Source organism: Antedon bifida, chromosome 8, assembly GCF_963402885.1.
Source record: "Antedon bifida chromosome 8, ecAntBifi1.1, whole genome shotgun sequence".
Taxonomy (NCBI): domain Eukaryota; kingdom Metazoa; phylum Echinodermata; class Crinoidea; order Comatulida; family Antedonidae; genus Antedon; species Antedon bifida.
The window spans coordinates 8908034-8930600 of record NC_136233.1 but is presented as its reverse complement, the minus strand read 5'-3'; the positions used below and the strand labels follow the sequence as shown (position 1 = coordinate 8930600).

The following is a 22567-nucleotide window of genomic DNA, read 5'->3' as shown; positions in this document are numbered from 1 at the left end:
CAGGTGGTTTCAATAAAAATTATGTAAATTATCAGAGTGGTTATATTTAAACTGTTCATAATAGGCCTGGGCTTAATCAGGCCTATGAACATATTCTTTGCCAAAAAATGACCGGAAATACAATTTTGACCTCTGCCATTATTTTCACAAGCTTAAATTAGGTAACATTATATCAAGAAGTAAGAGTTCATCTCCAGGCATTCATACGTTAAATATTTATTCAAGAATAGAATTTAAAATTCACACCCCCACATGCGAATAATATGCTAGGCCTATGCAAACTAATGAAATTAGCCAATTTAAAAAATGAAGCGTGTCTAGTTCAAAAGGACGCAAAATAATTTTGAAGAAGAAAATATAAAAATAAAATATTTCGAGTGAACGACTTGAGTAGGCCTATTATAATATTTCATCCTAGTCCATCGAATTATATATCTATAACTTTCAGCATTGCCTGAGGCAAACCCTACACCGTTATTGTTACAGCGTTGTTGGTTTTTCACTTTCACCTTAAACAAGGCCAACAGCCATTAAGTCGCGTGCTACAATGCATAGTGATACCGGACCGACAGACAGACCGACAGACCGACAGACCGACAGACCGACCGACCGACCGACCAACCTACCAACTGACCGAAATTACTGAACATGTTTAAAAATGTTGAAATGTTTAAAAACATTTATATTTTTTTAATTTACACGGGCGTAGCCTGGCACTTTTGACGTGCTCGTATAACGTAATTTCGAGTTGAAAAGTAAGTCAAGAAAACAGAAATCGGGCAAAAAGAGTGCTCAATAACATTTAACGCGCAGTGCGCGCGCAAAAATCTGCGCACTCATGGCAATTTTGTAAACGCTTAAAATTGCCTGAAACGTACTCTTATTTCATCGAAAATAAATTTTGAAAATTTTAAGCGCGCGTACACATGCGTTACATGCGCTACGCACGTAATTGTATTGCCATATGATGATTTATGCCCTGAAATTTATGAGTACCAAATTTTATTTAATTGTGATTCATGGTTGTGAAGATATGATTACAAACGTGATTTCGTTAAATCGTGCGTAGACCGCGTAATTTTTTATTGCGCACCGTGAAAACATAACCACATCAATTCCTGGCCATAAGAAATATACTGTGAAAAATTGACTTAGCTAGATTAAAATGATATCAAGATAAGGTCAGAAAGCGATAAAACGCATAGTGTTACCGGACCGACAGACAGACCGACCGACCGACATAGTGAACTATAGAGTCGCGTCCACGCGACTAAAAAGCATGGATGGAATACTTTATGTTTAGCAAAATATTATGTTATGTTCAACAGATTCTAAACAACACTATTTAGTATTCAAATTATAACAATTAGAATTATGCTAATTACGTAATCACAAAAATCTCTGTTACACGATTTTTTGTTTATTTTTTGATGATGACACTATAACTTGCAGCGCATAAAAATGATAACATTTGTATTGCTCGACGTATCAGTCAGAAATCATGAATAATGCACTGATCAACTTCCTAAATAGCCGACGTACTTCCTAAAATATACTTAACCTACTCTCTAAATAATCTCTCTCAACTATTACAAAAACCGATTTCAATGGAATTCGGACCCAGGGTCCAGACAATTGCGCCAAGTACAAGCTGGCTTGCCATCTTTTTTTCCGACAAAGCACGGGCCACCCACAAATAAACAAGGACTTTTCCAATAATTTAATTTAAATTTATTTTATTATTATTTAATTATTTTGGTATATAAACATTTTACAAAATGCAGAATAAGTATGAAAATATTATGTATTATTATTGTGTATTAAGTCGGCGTTTCAATTATACATGAAACGCTATGTGTGCTTATCTTTTTACCAATATTAAGTAGAAATACAGTGTAGAAACTAGACCTAGCTCCACGCCTATTATAACAAAAACTCCTGTGTGATATAAAAAGCGATTTGTATGTAACAATTTATTTTGATGATGATGGTCCACTTTCTCTATTTGTATACATACTGTTTTATTAGGCCTAACTTACTTTTATCTATAGGCCTAAACGAATCTAGATAAGAATTTTAAAAAATCTGGATCCGGCCCTCGAAACAAGCTACAAGGTCCTGTGCGTAGTTGAAGAACTGGACTTTAAATGTTAAATTCTGTGAAGGAAAAGAGAGTAAACACAAATTATTTTTGTTAAAGAAGTCAAGGCCTATTTTAATACAACATTGAATGTACACGATTATAATTTATTATGCTGTTCAATCGTCGCGAAGTAGTATTGTACAAACAAGTTTAATGTATTCGTATAGTTACAGTATAGGCCTATTTTACAACAATGATGGCCTGTTACTCTGGAACGCCGGTAATCTCTTCTCTGCGGTGACATCATGCTCTTATACTGCTCTTTTATTCGTTCATATACTATTTTAGTATGCTCTTATATTATACATCATGGTCTTATAATCATTCTCAATACTCTTTCGTTATTCTCTTAGGCAAGTTTGTCTTGCTCTTTATTTAACTTTTACATAAAATATTTACCCATGTCGTCAAAATAATACGACTTTTCATTTACATTATTTATTTGACATTAAATGATTACATTATACACTATATTCACGGGTATTCATGTGCTTGTTCGGAAAATAAATACGTAGGTATTAACTAAGATATAAAAAGAACAGCGAAACATGAACTGACTTTACGAACCTACAATATAAAGAGGGTTTGCGTCGAGCATGTTATAAATACGGTACTTGGGCTGTTGTTACCAATGTAAATATTACAAAACATGGACCTATCTAATTTAGTAGATTGAAGCAAATAATTTATTCTGATATTCAAATGAACGAAACAGGCGAATATATCATACTGAAGAACCTACCGGAATATATATGTTCGGACAGTTCAACTTCCAATAAAGCCATTCTGAAAGAAAAACATTGCTCGATTTTAACTTTTACATAACACAAAATTGCCAGTACCATAAATAAAATCAAATTTAACAAGCTTTGCAAAAAAAAACTTGTAAAATTGTTTTTTTTTTTGCTGAATTCAAGATTTAATCACAGTAAGTAACGTACACGTCATTGTTATAATCAGTTTAATAGGCCTATATAAGTGAGGAATAACAATATCCAAATAAACAGATTCACATTCAGACCATCAGAAGATAGAAATATTAGAAGTATTAACTTACCTCCCTTTTTCAATGGAAGTGGGCAGGGATGATAATCAATATCTTCACAACTGATTCCTTGGTCATACCATAGTGGATACTGGTAAATATCGCCATACGTCATAGTTCCATTAAAAAATCCACTATCAAAGTCCGCAACTGTAACAAGGATGGGATAAAAAATGTAACAATTAAGTTAAATATGTAATAATTATGTCGGGCAATACAAGTATAAAACAACGAAAATTAGCTAAATCCATTCGTTATACTTTATTATACACATCTCTGACTTGTTACATAGCATAAAGTTGCACATCGTACGTCTATAACCAGTCTCGTAATTACCACACGAGAGTAGAATACTTATTACTAAGTATGCACATTTATGCATTGGCATATATTAATTTTAATCACGCGCCAACACAATTGTGACGTCAATCTAAAGTCAATTTAAAGATGTATTGTCCTCCAAAAACATGAAATATGAAGATTAATTAAATCAGACTTTGAATATATTATTTTGTTGCTTTAATAAAGTTAATCACTTCCATAGAAAAAAAACGAAAAAAAAAAAATGTTTTCACTTATAAAATGACAAAATAAATGGTTAAATTCAACCAAAAATCCATTGGCTGGCAGCCAATTTGACCATTTTTTGCTTTAAATTACATTTTTTTCAGGTAAATACATTTTTTTTCGATCCAATTTTTGGTCAAAGTGGGTAACTATTATGTTACATTAAAATGGAATATTCAACAAAAATTTTTTTAAGAATTATTTTTTCAGGGGGACAATACATCTTTAAAACATACACCCACATCCACCTACACCAACAATTATTATTCTTGTTGGGGTGAGGAAGTAAATTGACCTCTTTAAACTCAACTATGATAATTCTGTTCAACGAGAACATTGTTAAACACTGAAATCATTATTCTCTTAATCAGCTCTGTTTGCGCATCCAAAAAAACCGACTCGGGACCATTTCCTATACTTCGATGTTTATGCACCGGCTCCTTGGTGTTTAGCAATTTGACCACAATCCAAAAATGCATCGTTGTTTAAATATCGAACGCAACCACATTAAGTCATTAGTACACGGATTGGAACAACAGAATTTATGATATAGGATGATCATATTATTTGTATTTAGAATGAACATTACTCTCGCATTACCGATTGTGATTGTTGCCAAATCATTTATCTTCTTCTATTTGTTTTCAACAAACAATATTATTCTTATGCATTTCAGCCGATTTTGTGGGCATCGTTCTCTAAAACGTGTTGACAGGCTATGCATCTCTCCAAATACTATTCAATATTAATTGCCCAGTATCGTAGGAATAATACAGCACCTCATTTGTATCACATGTTGTATATGGAAGGCACACTTACCAAATGGGTTATAACTTGTTCAATATCAATGACATCATCATGTAACCCTGCATTATAGGTGGATAGGACGGACGGACTGAACCAAATTGTACGTCTAATTCGACGATTTCTAGACCATGTTTCGTTTTGAAAACTTACTTTAAAATAAACCATATAATCCTAACTATTCTAAACCCTTCTAAATCTTTTATTGCAGCGCTAAATACCTTTTCAAATTTATTTAAAAAATATCTAGTGAAAACCTAGTAGAAAGCAAATCTGTAAAGATCACAGGCATTAAAAATAACATGGACCCGGAGATACTTATTTTCTTCGGGTAAATGGAAATCTCTTTCTCAGTTCTTTGTTCCTCTTTGTAATGGCATCTTATCGGGCAAATCTGTTTTTTTAATTCCCGCAATAATGCTTTTTGAAATGATTTTGTACTTCCGCGAAGATTGAGAGTACATGTATAATGGTTGGTATCACGACGGAAGTACACTGGAGGGATGTACTAATTTAGACCAGAAAAAGCATTTAAATTAGCTTTAGATCGTTTGTATGATTTTGATTAAATAATGGGAACATACCAAAAGACGTAGAATCGTTTGAAAAAAAAACAGAATTAACCTAGATATTAAGTTCCAGTCGAAGATTCGTAATGGTGTCGCTGCCTTTCTAGCCTAGCTAGGCCTGTTTGTATAAAGCGCTTTAACCTAGCTAGGCCTAGGATTGTTTGGTCGTTTGTTGACATAATTAACACAAAAGTAGTTATATAATTGCGTATTATTACATACGCTACACTTTGCCAAACTAATCGTAGTCCTCACGTGTTATTTTACAATCGGTAAATTAATTTATAAAAAGTTAATTGAATATAAAGAATTTGATTGTAAAAAATATAAATTAATTCATTTTTGCGTTGGAAAAAAGATTAGGCCTAGGTGTTTTTTAGTTCATCTTTTGAACTTTGTTAACCTAAAACCTAGCCTGGCTAAATGCAGAAACTTCTCAAACACGTCCACCATGTCCGCGTGTAGGCTATCCAGGGTCTGCGAACTACGTCAGGATGGGGCTTGTGTTTCAAAATATAATAAGCGTCACGCTCTGTTAACTACCGTACCCTCTGATGCGAAATGCGAATAATTACAGTAACAATAATAATACTAATGACTTGTTCCTTACGTGCTTCCATCGCTAGTTCTATACCAATCGAATTATAATTTGGCATGTATATAAAAGAAAGGCCCGACTACAAGGACTTGCTCTTACACACAACCCGAAATAAGGGCCTGTTTGAACTCACCTCAGGTTTCTTATCTGAATGGCGCGAACATTTTGATTCAGCGAAATCAGCAGTTCCTATAGGCCTACGTTAGGTTTTTGCGGGAGAAAAACAAATATACCAAAATGAACACTAATTGACCTGCACTCTTGAAATTAAGAAGAATTGAAACCATAAAAAAAACCTAACCTTAAAAAATGAACTAAGTTTATTTAATTTCTCAGAAGAAAAATTTTATTCCAAAAGAAGCTGTTTGTTTATAAGCAATACATATAAACAGGACAATCTGAAGAAGAACAGAAGGCCTACAGAGGAATGTTTGTGCTCTATCGGTCCTTAACCGATTCATTTTAGTAGTCACAATGCCAGTTAAAAATATTATTTATTTGGTTTTTTAGTGGAAATTTCCCTAAAATGACAAATAATAACCACAGGCTTTGTCAATTTCTTTCATATTGTAATTATAGGTTATAGTTAAGATATTTTTTGTGCCGTATACCAATTGTACATGTTTTGAACTCAGTTATGGAAGGCACACTTACCAAATGGGTTATAACTTGTTCAATATCAATGACATCATCATGTAACCCTGCATTATACTTCCTGGAGGATAGGACCTTTAGAGACGGACTGAACCAAATTGTACGTCGAATTCGACGATTTCTAGACCATGTTTCGTTTTGAAAACTTACTTTAAAATAAACCATATAATCCTAACTATTCTAAACCCTTCTAAATCTTTTATTGCAGCGCTAAATACCTTACTTTTCAAATTTATTTAAAAAATATCTAGTGAAAACCTAGTAGAAAGCAAATCTGTAAAGATCACAGGCATTAAAAATAACATGGACCCGGAGATACTTATTTTCTTCGGGTAAATGGAAATCTCTTTCTCAGTTCTTTGTTCCTCTTTGTAATGGCATCTTATCGGGCAAATCTGTTTTTTTAATTCCCGCAATAATGCTTTTTGAAATGATTTTGTACTTCCGCGAAGATTGAGAGTACATGTATAATGGTTGGTATCACGACGGAAGTACACTGGAGGGATGTACTAATTTAGACCAGAAAAAGCATTTAAATTAGCTTTAGATCGTTTGTATGATTTTGATTAAATAATGGGAACATACCAAAAGACGTAGAATCGTTTGAAAAAAAAACAGAATTAACCTAGATATTAAGTTCCAGTCGAAGATTCGTAATGGTGTCGCTGCCTTTCTAGCCTAGCTAGGCCTGTTTGTATAAAGCGCTTTAACCTAGCTAGGCCTAGGATTGTTTGGTCGTTTGTTGACATAATTAACACAAAAGTAGTTATATAATTGCGTATTATTACATACGCTACACTTTGCCAAACTAATCGTAGTCCTCACGTGTTATTTTACTATCGGTAAATTAATTTATAAAAAGTTAATTGAATATAAAGAATTTGATTGTAAAAAATATAAATTAATTCATTTTTGCGTTGGAAAAAAGATTAGGCCTAGGTGTTTTTTAGTTCATCTTTTGAACTTTGTTAACCTAAAACCTAGCCTGGCTAAATGCAGAAACTTCTCAAACACGTCCACCATGTCCGCGTGTAGGCTATCCAGGGTCTGCGAACTACGTCAGGATGGGGCTTGTGTTTCAAAATATAATAAGCGTCACGCTCTGTTAACTACCGTACCCTCTGATGCGAAATGCGAATAATTACAGTAACAATAATAATACTAATGACTTGTTCCTTACGTGCTTCCATCGCTAGTTCTATACCAATCGAATTATAATTTGGCATGTATATAAAAGAAAGGCCCGACTACAAGGACTTGCTCTTACACACAACCCGAAATAAGGGCCTGTTTGAACTCACCTCAGGTTTCTTATCTGAATGGCGCGAACATTTTGACATAGAGTTTTTATGATTCAGCGAAATCAGCAGTTCCTATAGGCCTACGTTAGGTTTTTGCGGGAGAAAAACAAATATACCAAAATGAACACTAATTGACCTGCACTCTTGAAATTAAGAAGAATTGAAACCATAAAAAAAACCTAACCTTAAAAAATGAACTAAGTTTATTTAATTTCTCAGAAGAAAAATTTTATTCCAAAAGAAGCTGTTTGTTTATAAGCAATACATATAAACAGGACAATCTGAAGAAGAACAGAAGGCCTACAGAGGAATGTTTGTGCTCTATCGGTCCTTAACCGATTCATTTTAATAGTCACAATGCCAGTTAAAAATATTATTTATTTGGTTTTTTAGTGGAAATTTCCCTAAAATGACAAATAATAACCACAGGCTTTGTCAATTTCTTTCATATTGTAATTATAGGTTATAGTTAAGATATTTTTTGTGCCGTATACCAATTGTACATGTTTTGAACTCAGTTATGGAAGGCACACTTACCAAATGGGTTATAACTTGTTCAATATCAATGACATCATCATGTAACCCTGCATTATACTTCCTGGAGGATAGGACCTTTAGAGACGGACTGAACCAAATTGTACGTCGAATTCGACGATTTCTAGACCATGTTTCGTTTTGAAAACTTACTTTAAAATAAACCATATAATCCTAACTATTCTAAACCCTTCTAAATCTTTTATTGCAGCGCTAAATACCTTACTTTTCAAATTTATTTAAAAAATATCTAGTGAAAACCTAGTAGAAAGCAAATCTGTAAAGATCACAGGCATTAAAAATAACATGGACCCGGAGATACTTATTTTCTTCGGGTAAATGGAAATCTCTTTCTCAGTTCTTTGTTCCTCTTTGTAATGGCATCTTATCGGGCAAATCTGTTTTTTTAATTCCCGCAATAATGCTTTTTGAAATGATTTTGTACTTCCGCGAAGATTGAGAGTACATGTATAATGGTTGGTACTAATTTAGACCAGAAAAAGCATTTAAATTAGCTTTAGATCGTTTGTATGATTTTGATTAAATAATGGGAACATACCAAAAGACGTAGAATCGTTTGAAAAAAAAACAGAATTAACCTAGATATTAAGTTCCAGTCGAAGATTCGTAATGGTGTCGCTGCCTTTCTAGCCTAGCTAGGCCTGTTTGTATAAAGCGCTTTAACCTAGCTAGGCCTAGGATTGTTTGGTCGTTTGTTGACATAATTAACACAAAAGTAGTTATATAATTGCGTATTATTACATACGCTACACTTTGCCAAACTAATCGTAGTCCTCACGTGTTATTTTACAATCGGTAAATTAATTTATAAAAAGTTAATTGAATATAAAGAATTTGATTGTAAAAAATATAAATTAATTCATTTTTGCGTTGGAAAAAAGATTAGGCCTAGGTGTTTTTTAGTTCATCTTTTGAACTTTGTTAACCTAAAACCTAGCCTGGCTAAATGCAGAAACTTCTCAAACACGTCCACCATGTCCGCGTGTAGGCTATCCAGGGTCTGCGAACTACGTCAGGATGGGGCTTGTGTTTCAAAATATAATAAGCGTCACGCTCTGTTAACTACCGTACCCTCTGATGCGAAATGCGAATAATTACAGTAACAATAATAATACTAATGACTTGTTCCTTACGTGCTTCCATCGCTAGTTCTATACCAATCGAATTATAATTTGGCATGTATATAAAAGAAAGGCCCGACTACAAGGACTTGCTCTTACACACAACCCGAAATAAGGGCCTGTTTGAACTCACCTCAGGTTTCTTATCTGAATGGCGCGAACATTTTGACATAGAGTTTTTATGATTCAGCGAAATCAGCAGTTCCTATAGGCCTACGTTAGGTTTTTGCGGGAGAAAAACAAATATACCAAAATGAACACTAATTGACTTGCACTCTTGAAATTAAGAAGAATTGAAACCATAAAAAAAACCTAACCTTAAAAAATGAACTAAGTTTATTTAATTTCTCAGAAGAAAAATTTTATTCCAAAAGAAGCTGTTTGTTTATAAGCAATACATATAAACAGGACAATCTGAAGAAGAACAGAAGGCCTACAGAGGAATGTTTGTGCTCTATCGGTCCTTAACCGATTCATTTTAGTAGTCACAATGCCAGTTAAAAATATTATTTATTTGGTTTTTTAGTGGAAATTTCCCTAAAATGACAAATAATAACCACAGGCTTTGTCAATTTCTTTCATATTGTAATTATAGGTTATAGTTAAGATATTTGTTGTGCCGTATACCAATTGTACATGTTTTGAACTCAGTTATGGAAGGCACACTTACCAAATGGGTTATAACTTGTTCAATATCAATGACATCATCATGTAACCCTGCATTATACTTCCTGGAGGATAGGACCTTTAGAGACGGACTGAACCAAATTGTACGTCGAATTCGACGATTTCTAGACCATGTTTCGTTTTGAAAACTTACTTTAAAATAAACCATATAATCCTAACTATTCTAAACCCTTCTAAATCTTTTATTGCAGCGCTAAATACCTTACTTTTCAAATTTATTTAAAAAATATCTAGTGAAAACCTAGTAGAAAGCAAATCTGTAAAGATCACAGGCATTAAAAATAACATGGACCCGGAGATACTTATTTTCTTCGGGTAAATGGAAATCTCTTTCTCAGTTCTTTGTTCCTCTTTGTAATGGCATCTTATCGGGCAAATCTGTTTTTTTAATTCCCGCAATAATGCTTTTTGAAATGATTTTGTACTTCCGCGAAGATTGAGAGTACATGTATAATGGTTGGTATCACGACGGAAGTACACTGGAGGGATGTACTAATTTAGACCAGAAAAAGCATTTAAATTAGCTTTAGATCGTTTGTATGATTTTGATTAAATAATGGGAACATACCAAAAGACGTAGAATCGTTTGAAAAAAAAACAGAATTAACCTAGATATTAAGTTCCAGTCGAAGATTCGTAATGGTGTCGCTGCCTTTCTAGCCTAGCTAGGCCTGTTTGTATAAAGCGCTTTAACCTAGCTAGGCCTAGGATTGTTTGGTCGTTTGTTGACATAATTAACACAAAAGTAGTTATATAATTGCGTATTATTACATACGCTACACTTTGCCAAACTAATCGTAGTCCTCACGTGTTATTTTACAATCGGTAAATTAATTTATATAAAAGTTAATTGAATATAAAGAATTTGATTGTAAAAAATATAAATTAATTCATTTTTGCGTTGGAAAAAAGATTAGGTGTTTTTTAGTTCATCTTTTGAACTTTGTTAACCTAAAACCTAGCCTGGCTAAATGCAGAAACTTCTCAAACACGTCCACCATGTCCGCGTGTAGGCTATCCAGGGTCTGCGAACTACGTCAGGATGGGGCTTGTGTTTCAAAATATAATAAGCGTCACGCTCTGTTAACTACCGTACCCTCTGATGCGAAATGCGAATAATTACAGTAACAATAATAATACTAATGACTTGTTCCTTACGTGCTTCCATCGCTAGTTCTATACCAATCGAATTATAATTTGATGTCAGTTTTCCAGGTGTATATGTATAATACAAACCCGAGCCATCTGCAAAAGAATACAGGATAGTTATATAATATAAATTTTACCAATCGTATATAATAATAGATTTAAATTACCCATAAGGTAATGCCAATCTCTTTTAATCATTTTCCCTAACCCATCAAGATTATCCAAATTTGGCAGGTCTACTTACGGCAAGAGTTGGCCACAAGACTTCCGTTCTTATTATTATGTCCAGATTTCTTGAAGATGTTGATTACCTCTTTAGATGACATAACTTTCATAACAAGGACATCACACGACCCATCTTGTTCTGAATAACATACACAGAACGCGAGAAAAATCACCAATATGTATGCTTTGAGCATTTTGCTAAGTTTACTCAGGTTTCACGTCCAGAAATAGGTAGAGTGGAGAAATAGTGAAGCGATTTATGCTAAAGTATGCACGTACAATACTAACACACTTCGCTGAATGACTATTCACAATTGAACAACAATATACAAGTTACAACTATTTGTTAGCATGTTATTTCCCTTTTCCTCGTTATATTGTTACTTTGGGGAAGTTTCAAAACTGTTATTAGAGAAAAATGTAGTCAATTGTGTCAAATAATGGTTAGCAATTTCAAAAGTTTCAATTTTCTCTACGATATCTATTATACAAAGGCTGAACGTTTTTGTTTGTGTTATTATTATATTAAGGGTTCAAGCATTCTGGGTGACATAATGTGACGGACTATTGACCTGTAAAGAATTGATTTTGTGATGAGCAAGTTAGTAAGTTCATTTCGATACACCTATATATTAATGGGCGTAGCAAAAATTACAAATCAAAATGCCTATGTTAAATTATCATAACGTTTCTCAAATGTTACCTCTAGTTCCTCAAAATGAAGATCTAATTGAATACCTGAATATGAGAAGGGCTCAAGTCCATCATTTGGCCCAATTTGAGTTAAACATAGAAAATTGTCAAGTGCTAAAGTCTACTCTCTAAGTCTAAGTACTATTACCATTAATTGTAGAACACTGGCATGTATATAAAAGAAAGGCCCGACTACAAGGACTTGCTCTTACACACAACCCGAAATAAGGGCCTGTTTGAACTCACCTCAGGTTTCTTATCTGAATGGCGCGAACATTTTGACATAGAGTTTTTATGATTCAGCGAAATCAGCAGTTCCTATACGTTAGGTTTTTGCGGGAGAAAAACAAATATACCAAAATGAACACTAATTGACTTGCACTCTTGAAATTAAGAAGAATTGAAACCATAAAAAAAACCTAACCTTAAAAAATGAACTAAGTTTATTTAATTTCTCAGAAGAAAAATGTTATTCCAAAAGAAGCTGTTTGTTTATAAGCAATACATATAAACAGGACAATCTGAAGAAGAACAGAAGGCCTACAGGGGAATGTTTGTGCTCTATCGGTCCTTAACCGATTCATTTTAGTAGTCACAATGCCAGTTAAAAATATTATTTATTTGGTTTTTTAGTGGAAATTTCCCTAAAATGACAAATAATAACCACAGGCTTTGTCAATTTCTTTCATATTGTAATTCATTGTTACATTTATTATGGTAAAATAGGAAGGTTGCATAAGTAGTGTAGTTTAGGCCTACATCGTAACCTAGAGTGTTGAATTGACGAGATAGAAAATAATTAAGAATTTATAACAATGTTTAACTTAACAAATTAGTAAAAAAAAAGTAATTAGAAATCAACCTACTTACTAAATCTTTGCACGTCAAATAATAAAAAAATAAATAAATTAAACAAATTAATAGATAACGGTAATTGTTTCTTACAGTGTGGCATTGTTTTACCCAAACATGAATAATTATAATACTGTATTTTGTAACTAAGAAATAATATATTGTTATTGTTTATTAATATATTAGTATATTAGAAATGTTATTTTGAATGAAATAAATGAATTTACAAGTAATGGCATTTTGAAATCCCTAGATCGACAAACCGCACTTTTGTAAGTTGCGTTTTGTAAGCCTGTAGCCTAACAAGATATTTTTTACTCAAATTTACTACAGTACTGTACTATGACAAAAACTTGTTTACAAATCTATATGATTTTTTACATAGCGCCTTCTATATATATTTTAACTGTTAAAGGCCCTTTATAATAATTGTTTTGTCACGCTTAATGATAATGTCTCCTGATATTTTCTCCTTGTCGAACTCAGGACGTACCTATTTCTCTCTCCAATCAGTCTTTGTAAAAAAGTAGTGAGCATATGCGAGATTTCCAAAGAAATCTAAATATTTCTTTTTTTAACGTTAACCGACATTTCACCAACGATCAGCGTTATTAAGCAACACCAAACTAAGGCTTCGTTAAGGTGATCTATTGTCACCTCTTCATGCACTCTACGTACACTAAAATTGTGTTAGCCTTTACTACTACAGTCATCCTCCTCAAATCAAAGATTTCTTATGTTTTCTTTTTTTCGTGTACTTCTTTGCCATACTGTATTACTTCTATCGTATGTAGTTTCTTGTATGTGTATATTTTGTCTATAAAGTAAACATAATGAATGTTGTTTGTTGCATATGTAAATACGTGAACTAAAATTGTGTTAGCCTTTACTACTACAGTCATCCTCCTCAAATCAAAGATTTCTTATGTTTTCTTTTTTTCGTGTACTTCTTTGCCATACTGTATTACTTCTATCGTATGTAGTTTCTTGTATGTGTATATTTTGTCTATAAAGTAAACATAATGAATGTTGTTTGTTGCATATGTAAATACGTGAACGTGATTGGTTGAAACTGCATCACATGACTACTGCTACGAGGATCGTAAATCATATATTTCCTCGAGTACGATGATAATGACTGAGTCATTTTCGTGTGATTATCGTGTCCCTGTCATTAACCATTATAAAATCCAGGAAATTCTTCTGTAATTTGCGTGTGTTTGGCGATAAATAAACAAAAGTCACGAGACTACGTTTTACACGGCGCGCCACGTAACTTGCTTGAGAAGTAAATCAACCAAACTATTAAACTATGCATACATAGCGCCCTCATTTGTTATTAGCCTTCTATAGACGCGATGAAAGACCATTTGTGATTGGGCAATACTCACGGTAGAAACCTGGTACGCGCGGTGATTCGGCTCGAAGAAGACGAATTATTATTTATTCGGCCTACCTGATAATAATATTATTAGTAATGGAAATTCGTCTGTTAAGACCTAGGCCTAAGTGCACAGTGAATATTTTGTTGCCAAAGAATTATTAATTAGTAATAATTATCTGTATATTATTCTTCGCAACAAGAAAACGTAGTGATAGCGGTAGCGCGGTAGATAGGTACTAAAAACGGTAGACTACTGCCTTGGGAGGTCTGCATAATAACAGTGAGGTGTACCTCTCTGGTAATATTATGGCAATGACTTAACAACCACAAAATAAAAGTCAATGTTATAAATGACGCTTGTAGGCGCTCTTTATTACATTTGTGGGTGGTGTGTTTTCACATTTGTGGTTGTCTTCACATTTCGTACATGTTTTTACTGCACTGTAAAGACACTGCTTTAATATAAAAGCAACGCTGTAGAAAAACCTAAACTGGTTCAAATTTACATGAGAGACAATTTTAGTAAATATATTTTATTTTCATATATTTATTTTTCACTTCTTATAGTACGTTGTATGATTGTCTTATACACCCCGTGAGTTGGTTTGTGTTTTATATTCGTCCAATCAGCAATGCTTCGAATTGAAGTGATTAGTTTTATTATCATAATTCTAGCGTACACGCTCCCTACTTTAACTAATGTGTACCCTTCATTGTGATGTTGGTTTTTAACTCAAGGCGCTAATTGCAAATAGACACATTCTCAAAACAGTAGGCCTAAATTTGTAGTTCTGTTGTAGACATCTCGATTAACGGATTTAAATTTGATAATAAACAACAGCGACAATAATATTCAGGACGGTCATTTTGTTCATCATTATGCTTTTTGCAATTGTTGGTAATTCTTTAACTCTTGCTATAATCTACCTAGTCGAATCACTTCACACGAAAACGTATGTCTTTGTCGCAAATCTAGCAATCACAGATCTTTCAATCGGACTATTCGTTATGCCTATTATTCTTACTGCTTCTATAAGTGACGGATGGCCATTTGTACAAGACTGGATTTGTGAGGTATCTTCGGCTATGACTGGACAGTGCTACATAACAAGCACTGCCACTCTGTGTGCAATATCAATTGACAGGTATCATTTTATTATTAATCCTTTACACTACCATTCCAAAATGAGCAAACGGAATGTTATTATTTTGTTATGTTGGACGTGGATTCAGCCTTTTATTTTCATCATCCTTGGACTGGGAAAAGTCGGATATGTTCCTTATTCATTTGTCTGTCTACCCAAGTGGCAAGAACACCATATTCTGTCAATTTTCGTGTTTGTTTTTTGTTTTTTTATTCCGGTTTCAGTGACAGTCAAAGCGTATTATCATATAGGTAAGGCGACATTTCAAGTACTCAGAAGTGTTCAGAATAGTACATCAATCCCATCGAATTTGAACAATAATACGATGAGGGCCAAGGTAAAATCCGCCTTTGTCTTTGCAGTTGCCATTGGTACCTTTATGACATTGTTGTTTCCGTACCAAGTTGTTTTGAATTGTCAGTTATGGGAGTTGCACGTGCCAAATGGTTTTATAACTTGTTCAACATGTTTGGCGTCAATGTCATCATCGTGTAACCCTGTAATATACTGTATGATGAATAGGACATTTAGAGACGGACTTAACCAAATAATACGTCGAATTCGTCGATTTCTCGACCATGGTTTGTTTTGAACACTTTCTTATTACGTTAAATTTATGTCACGTTTAATTGCTTATTGTTATGTCGGCCAAATTCGAATGAACAATTAGAATGAACTGAGCCTTATAGTTTTATAGTCGTATATTTTAGAATGAAAAAGAAGCCTGTAACCATTTCATATTGTCCATACTCAACAGAAAGACTGTCTAGTTTACGGCGATATAAAACAATTTAATACCTTTGCCTGTAGCTTGTAAACGCGTAGACATGTCTATGTATATACTTATACTATCATGCTTATCTGTTAACATTCACGATTAAATAAAATTATTTAAGGATAAAAGCGATCCAGATTACAGTGTGGGTGTGGAGAGGATCTGTATCCGAGCCGAAGTGTAGCGTATAAAGTGTAGAGGAGCTGTACATTTTTGATAAATACATATCAAATGTGTAGGTTGTTGTCTCTCGTGATTAAAATACAAATAAATATGTTATATATCTTATATCTATAAATAGTTATTCTATAGTTATACTTTATTTCAAATGTTAAAAAAAGGCTTACCGATATTGAACGACAATAATTATATGAATACACTAGTTATCCAAGGCGGAGATCTTTCCCAAAGATTAAGCATAATTCTACAGGTCAAGAATATATATATATACTTTATTTCAAATGTTAATTACCGAATTACCGATATTGAACGACAAATAATTATATATATAGGCCTATATATATGGTGCGCGTGCGTTCCGCCGTACCACGCCGAGAATGTTAAAGAGTCGCTATCCAATCGAGTTTGAACAATACCATGAAGGCCCCAGTGGTCTAATGGTTAGGACATCTGCATATCAAGCAGGCGGTCCGAGTTTGAGTCTCGGTTGGGGCGACTTTTTCTCATTCTCACAGATTTTCTCATCTTTATCGTTTCAATTTAATTAATTTAATTTATTTTATTATGAAATGTTACCATATTACAACAAATTAAACGCCTCCCTCGAATAAACTTCCCCACCCACTAACTCCATATCAAGAATTTCAATAATTGGTAACCAACCTCCAAAAATTGGCAAAAACTCCCATAAGCCAGAAACGCCGAGTCATCAGGGGCGGACCCAGGGGTGCTGCCCTAGTGGCCCGGGCAACACCCTTAATTTCATACTAAATGTTGTTTCTGCCACTAAATTAAAATTGAGTCCCATTTCATCGTATACAATATCCATCCGGACCCGGAACTTGATAGGCTTAGTCATAAAGTAGTTAGAGAGTTGCAGGGCAGTTTATCATTGTTGAATGTTTTGTTGTTCGAATTTAACGACGTTCACAACCAAAATATTTTTATTTTAACAAAATTTATTTTGAAATGGAACGCTACAAAAATAATCCTCCGCTTCATCACTGCATGAATACCTAATAACCAGACAAGAACGTATCTTTGTTACGTTTTACTATCAATCCATTTTCATGTCACACAATCGATCCATTTTTCAACAATATAGTAGTATAATAATAACATTTTTATTGAATTGTAAGGGATTAGTTACAGTGTTGACTTTGAATAAACCATTGGTAATTTACTGAAAATCCCGTATGTTTTATTACCGGCGGAATAATATAGGCTACAATCCTCTGTTTGCTAGAGCACTATAGAGTGAGTGACATTTCCGGCGAACAGAGGTGCCGAGATGCGAGAGTACCATTTGCGGCCATCTAGGGGTGTCATTTAACAATTTGCTTGCTCAAATACTACAGCCCTGAGCCCTTGAGCCTTTGGGCAACCCTCTTAAAATAGTCTTGCGACCGCCCCTGGTCATTATTTAACATTCCGAGATCCATCGTCGTCTATACTTATTGGAGGGTGAGCAAGCGTCGTTCACTCAACCGCTAGTACACAATAAATAACACTCGTTTCAATAAAATATAACATTTTACAATTCATGTGTATTACGATACTGTATGTTTGAAATCATTTATTTTTCTTTAAACAAAAATTAATGCATTTATAATATTATTGTTAATTTTTATATTGTTATTATTTTGTATCTGGCAATGAAAACATTGTCACATTTTCATCTGAGAGGTCTTGATTTTCTGATGACCTTGTACAGCCTCAATACATGTGTACCTAGAGTAAGGGGAAAATTTGAACTTTGAACTTTAGTAATTCGTCATTTAGTCCACCTCTTGCCATGATCTTAAATATCTACCGGTACTTGAACTAAGTGTGTCTAAATAAAATAGTTTAAACAAGAAGCGAGCCATGATTTAACTTTGATGATGATCAAATGATATGATGACGTAAAATTAATGATCACGTAATATCAATTTTGTTCATAATTTTGTTCTTGATATTCTTGTATACATCGCTTGTTATCGCCAGCAATAGTAAATCTAATATAAATGGCATTCATGTTATTTTTAGTTTATACATCGCTTTACTGTATTTAGCTTGTTTATACCTATACATCGCTTTTTCCATTCACAAGCAGATAGATAGATCACTTGGTATCGATGTTAAGGTTAAGGTTATAATGTAATTACTGTTTAGTTTATTTAGACATATAGCTTACATCGCTTTTTTCACATGTAGATAGATCACCTGATAGGCCTATCAATTTTGTTCATAATATACATTGTACTTCTTGTCTTGCAACCACCTGCTCTTGCCATAAACAGGTAGATCAGCTTATATCAATTTTATTCATATTTATTTGTATTTATAATTTGTATTCATTACATATTATAGGTAGATTATCTTATTGTTATCTGTTATATTTTTTTCCTTCGTTTCTTGTATAACGTCGATAATTCAGTAACGACAATTTCAGATATACCTGATAAAAAAATATGTTATTAACTGATTGAGTTCACGTGACTGAGTTCGATGTATACAGGTTATTACCACGGAAGAGTGAAATTTCTCTCTTTTCTGGTATTACCTAACCTACAAACCGCGGATAGTGCCAAGTTCTTTGACATGAGTCAAGAGGGAAAGAAGAAAAAGAGGGAAACAATTATCAGCGTGCGCAAAATCCAGAGTAAAGCCACGTTAAATATTTTAAATGAAAACAGATCTGTTAAGTTAATTACTTATGATAGTGATGTGGATGGTTATAACATCGACATCGGAACAGGAACACCTCTACTGTTAAAAGGAAGGATTTTCCTATATTGAAAGAAACGACATACGATTTATTGGATGATTTGTAGGCTACGCGGATTAAAATTCCAAAAATAAACAATGATTAATACTTATTGGAACTTTATATCGTCGATCCTGCAAATGCATGATATAAATGCTTGAGACCACAGAAAGGAAAATATAGAAATTGTAAATTCTAGGAGATTTTAACATTATCTAAATATTTACCTAACTTTAAATCCTATAAATCAAATTGAGAATATGTTTGTCAACTAATTAATGTACCTACGCGAATTACAAAAACTTGTATTGACATAATATTTTACCTCTAGGCCTATGCCTAACAATTTAAGATAAAAAATGTTTCAGATGTTTTCAATTTCCTTAGTGATCATTGTCTTATCTACACCGTTAAGTTTAGGCCTATTAACAAAGTTGATAGTTGAACGGACCAAAGAATGTAATGAGGAATATTCTATATAAATATGATATGATCTACACGTTCTTCAAACTTTTTCAGGAACTAAAATTATAATACATCCATCTGGCCGCCTGTTTTTTATACTGTCTAAAATGGTCTTGAAAGTAATACCGGACTGATTTATCCGTGTTTTTACGAGGTTCTAATCAGTGACGTATGCGAGAAAGATTTTTGAGAAGGAGTACAGTGGGGAGGGTTCAGTGGTAACTCCAGTAATATCAAAGTGATTGATAGAATACTGTAGGCCCGAGTCGACGGATCTAGGATTTCTGAAACATTTTAAATCATGCCTGTAATATTCTTAAGAAAATCGCTGAATACTTAATCCATAACATAGTTTTGACGTTCTGTTTAAACCTAAACTAATAATCCATTTATTACAATTTTTGTGTCAAACCCTATGTTTTCATAGCCAATGAACATTTTCAATGATCAAATACCATGTATAATAGGTTAAAATGCAATGTGTATGTGATTTCATTTGAAAATTACATCATATTGACTGCAATGTATATGAGTAAGTCAGATATACAGACTCAGTGTTAGTGGCGATAATTCGCTGTTGGATTGGAATGAAATAAATAAACATAGTACAGTATTATGCATACTGTAAAACCTCGAAAAGAAGGCATCACTCGAAAAGAAGGCCTTTCTCTTTGGTCTGCAATAATAATCTCGAAAAGAAGCCCATCTCGTGATCAAGACCAGTGGCCTTTTTAGTCGCGTGGACGCGACTCTATAGTTCACTATGTCGGTCGGTCGGTCGGTCTGTCTGTCGGTCCGGTATCACTATGCGTTTTAGCACGCGACTTATGGCTGTTGGCCTTGTTTTAAATTAATTTTGTTATTGTATACGCATCCAACAGCAAGTAACTCGCCAAATTGTTGAAAGAGTCAAGTTTAAACCCTGTACCTTTAAATTGGAAGGCAAGCACGTTAACCACCTAGCTACAGCTTTACTCCAATGGAGTTTTCAAGATAGTATGGGTTTATTTTCGAAATAGCAAAGAAACAGGGGATTTAATGATGCAGGTATAATGGATGATCAAGTTTATATCATACATTTACAGTATGTTAATGGCTTTGATCACAAATGAGATTATGTAAAATTGGCAGTTAATATCCCAACAATTATTGTAGTACCAATTATGAATCTTTATTTGTGGAATTGACCACGTACATCTTTTGAAAAATTAATTGTGGTGTGCTGCCATGTGTCATGTGTTTTACAGTTTGTACTACACCTTACCTTTAGCTCCTCTTGATTTGTGTTTATATTGGTAATTTCCACAAGTAACGAATATGCAATGATATATTAAAAGGCACACATATCCACAAAGTGCTCAAGGCGCCTGAAATAGAAAAGATTGCTAAATTCTGGGGTTAGTGTAATTGTTAATTTATTGACCATAGAATGCTAGCCATAAGAAATGTCAAAGATGCGATGTGATGGTTATTGACACAAACTTTATTTGTTATGCTCTTGAATTAGTATCGCATGATTATGATGGTTATGCATGTGTTGAAAAGTACAGTTCCGTACCAGAGGATTCTGTTTTGTTGCATTCTTTTCTGTGATGCAATACATGTCTTAAATCGACAGACTAGGAAAAGGCATGACATGACATGACATGAAAAAAGCAATAACCCGAGAAAGTCTTAGTTCTCAATCTCATAATGGCAAAGATATACCAGTGTAAAGTTTAGTTAGAAACTTACTAAAGTAGTACATTACCTGTAATTTAAAAAATACTTCCTCGCTATGAACACTATTATCGAATCTAATGGGATACCAAATATTTTGGAAACAAGGCCATATACATGGCTGCAGTCGCGTGCTCAAATTTGAGTTAGTGTTTACCGACCGACCGACCAACCAACCGACCGACATAGTGATCTGTAGACTAATTACGAGACTAAAAACTTAATTAGAAATATCGATGTGTGTTTCGCTTTTCTTTATCTTTTTCTAGTTGTCCCTCATGACCTAGATGATCGTAGGTGCGTAGTAGATGAGATACTGTAGAGTAGTACTCACCATGATACTATATACAAAGGCATAATGCATATCTCCCAGTGATGCCTGTCTCCTCTCTTTTTAGTCACTATTTACAATGAAATATTATTTCTTCTAAAAAAGAATGAACACACATAGGTATAGGTGTATTAGTCTACTGCATGCAATGAATGTTACAAGTACAATTAGAATGCACCGATAACCTATGGGAATCATGTAGAGGACTCAGTTACAGCATGGATTGATTTCTTAATTCATGGTTACAGTAACTGAAGGTGACTAGAATGAAGTATAGTACAATGTATAGAACTGTAGTATGTCCGTGTATCTCTAACATTACACATACATTTCAGTCCATAATGCAAATTACAAATAAAATCACATACACAAGGTCATTAGTGATCTGTTAATATTGTTCGTGGTGCATAAACACAATAGAAAGGGTAGCCAGTTATCTGAACCAAAATTTACAGACAAAATGTAAATTTTGGCCAAAAATCATTCAAGCGTGACCTAAATTGCGTTTTCATCTATTATACATGTTATTTGATTTAAATGCTTTAAATGTGTCCATTGGGTATGAAAACATAGGGTTTGCCACACAAATTGTAGTGAATGGATTGTTAGTTTAGGAGATGAAAACGTGAAAATATGGGTTGTATAGCTAATTTGCATATTTATGCTCATTTGCATATGAAGGAGGTGAATGACGGAGGGTTGATTTGTTGTATGTGGTCAGGACAACATATTCATTCATGTAAAACTGAAAAACCTTTGCCAACAATTTTGTCCCAGTTCACCATATTTTTTAGCTAGATTCAGTAGCCTATAAGGTCAACATGTATGCGTCGTAATCGAGGCAGCTAACTCTTAA

The 22567-nt window shown here is 33.6% G+C and overlaps 1 protein-coding gene across 1 annotated transcript; it reads right to left on the bottom strand.

Moving 5' to 3' along the window:
* Positions 1-192: 192 nt before the first annotated feature.
* Positions 193-11741, bottom strand: LOC144849846 (uncharacterized). Its single transcript, XM_078706933.1, has 5 exons — positions 11438-11741; positions 11203-11289; positions 3201-3338; positions 2886-2929; positions 193-2157 (listed from the first exon to the last, which is right to left on the bottom strand). Exons 1-5 carry the CDS (start codon positions 11610-11612, stop codon positions 2077-2079), a joined length of 525 nt encoding a protein of 174 aa, XP_078563059.1. The 5' UTR covers positions 11613-11741; the 3' UTR covers positions 193-2076.
* Positions 11742-22567: the final 10826 nt, after the last annotated feature.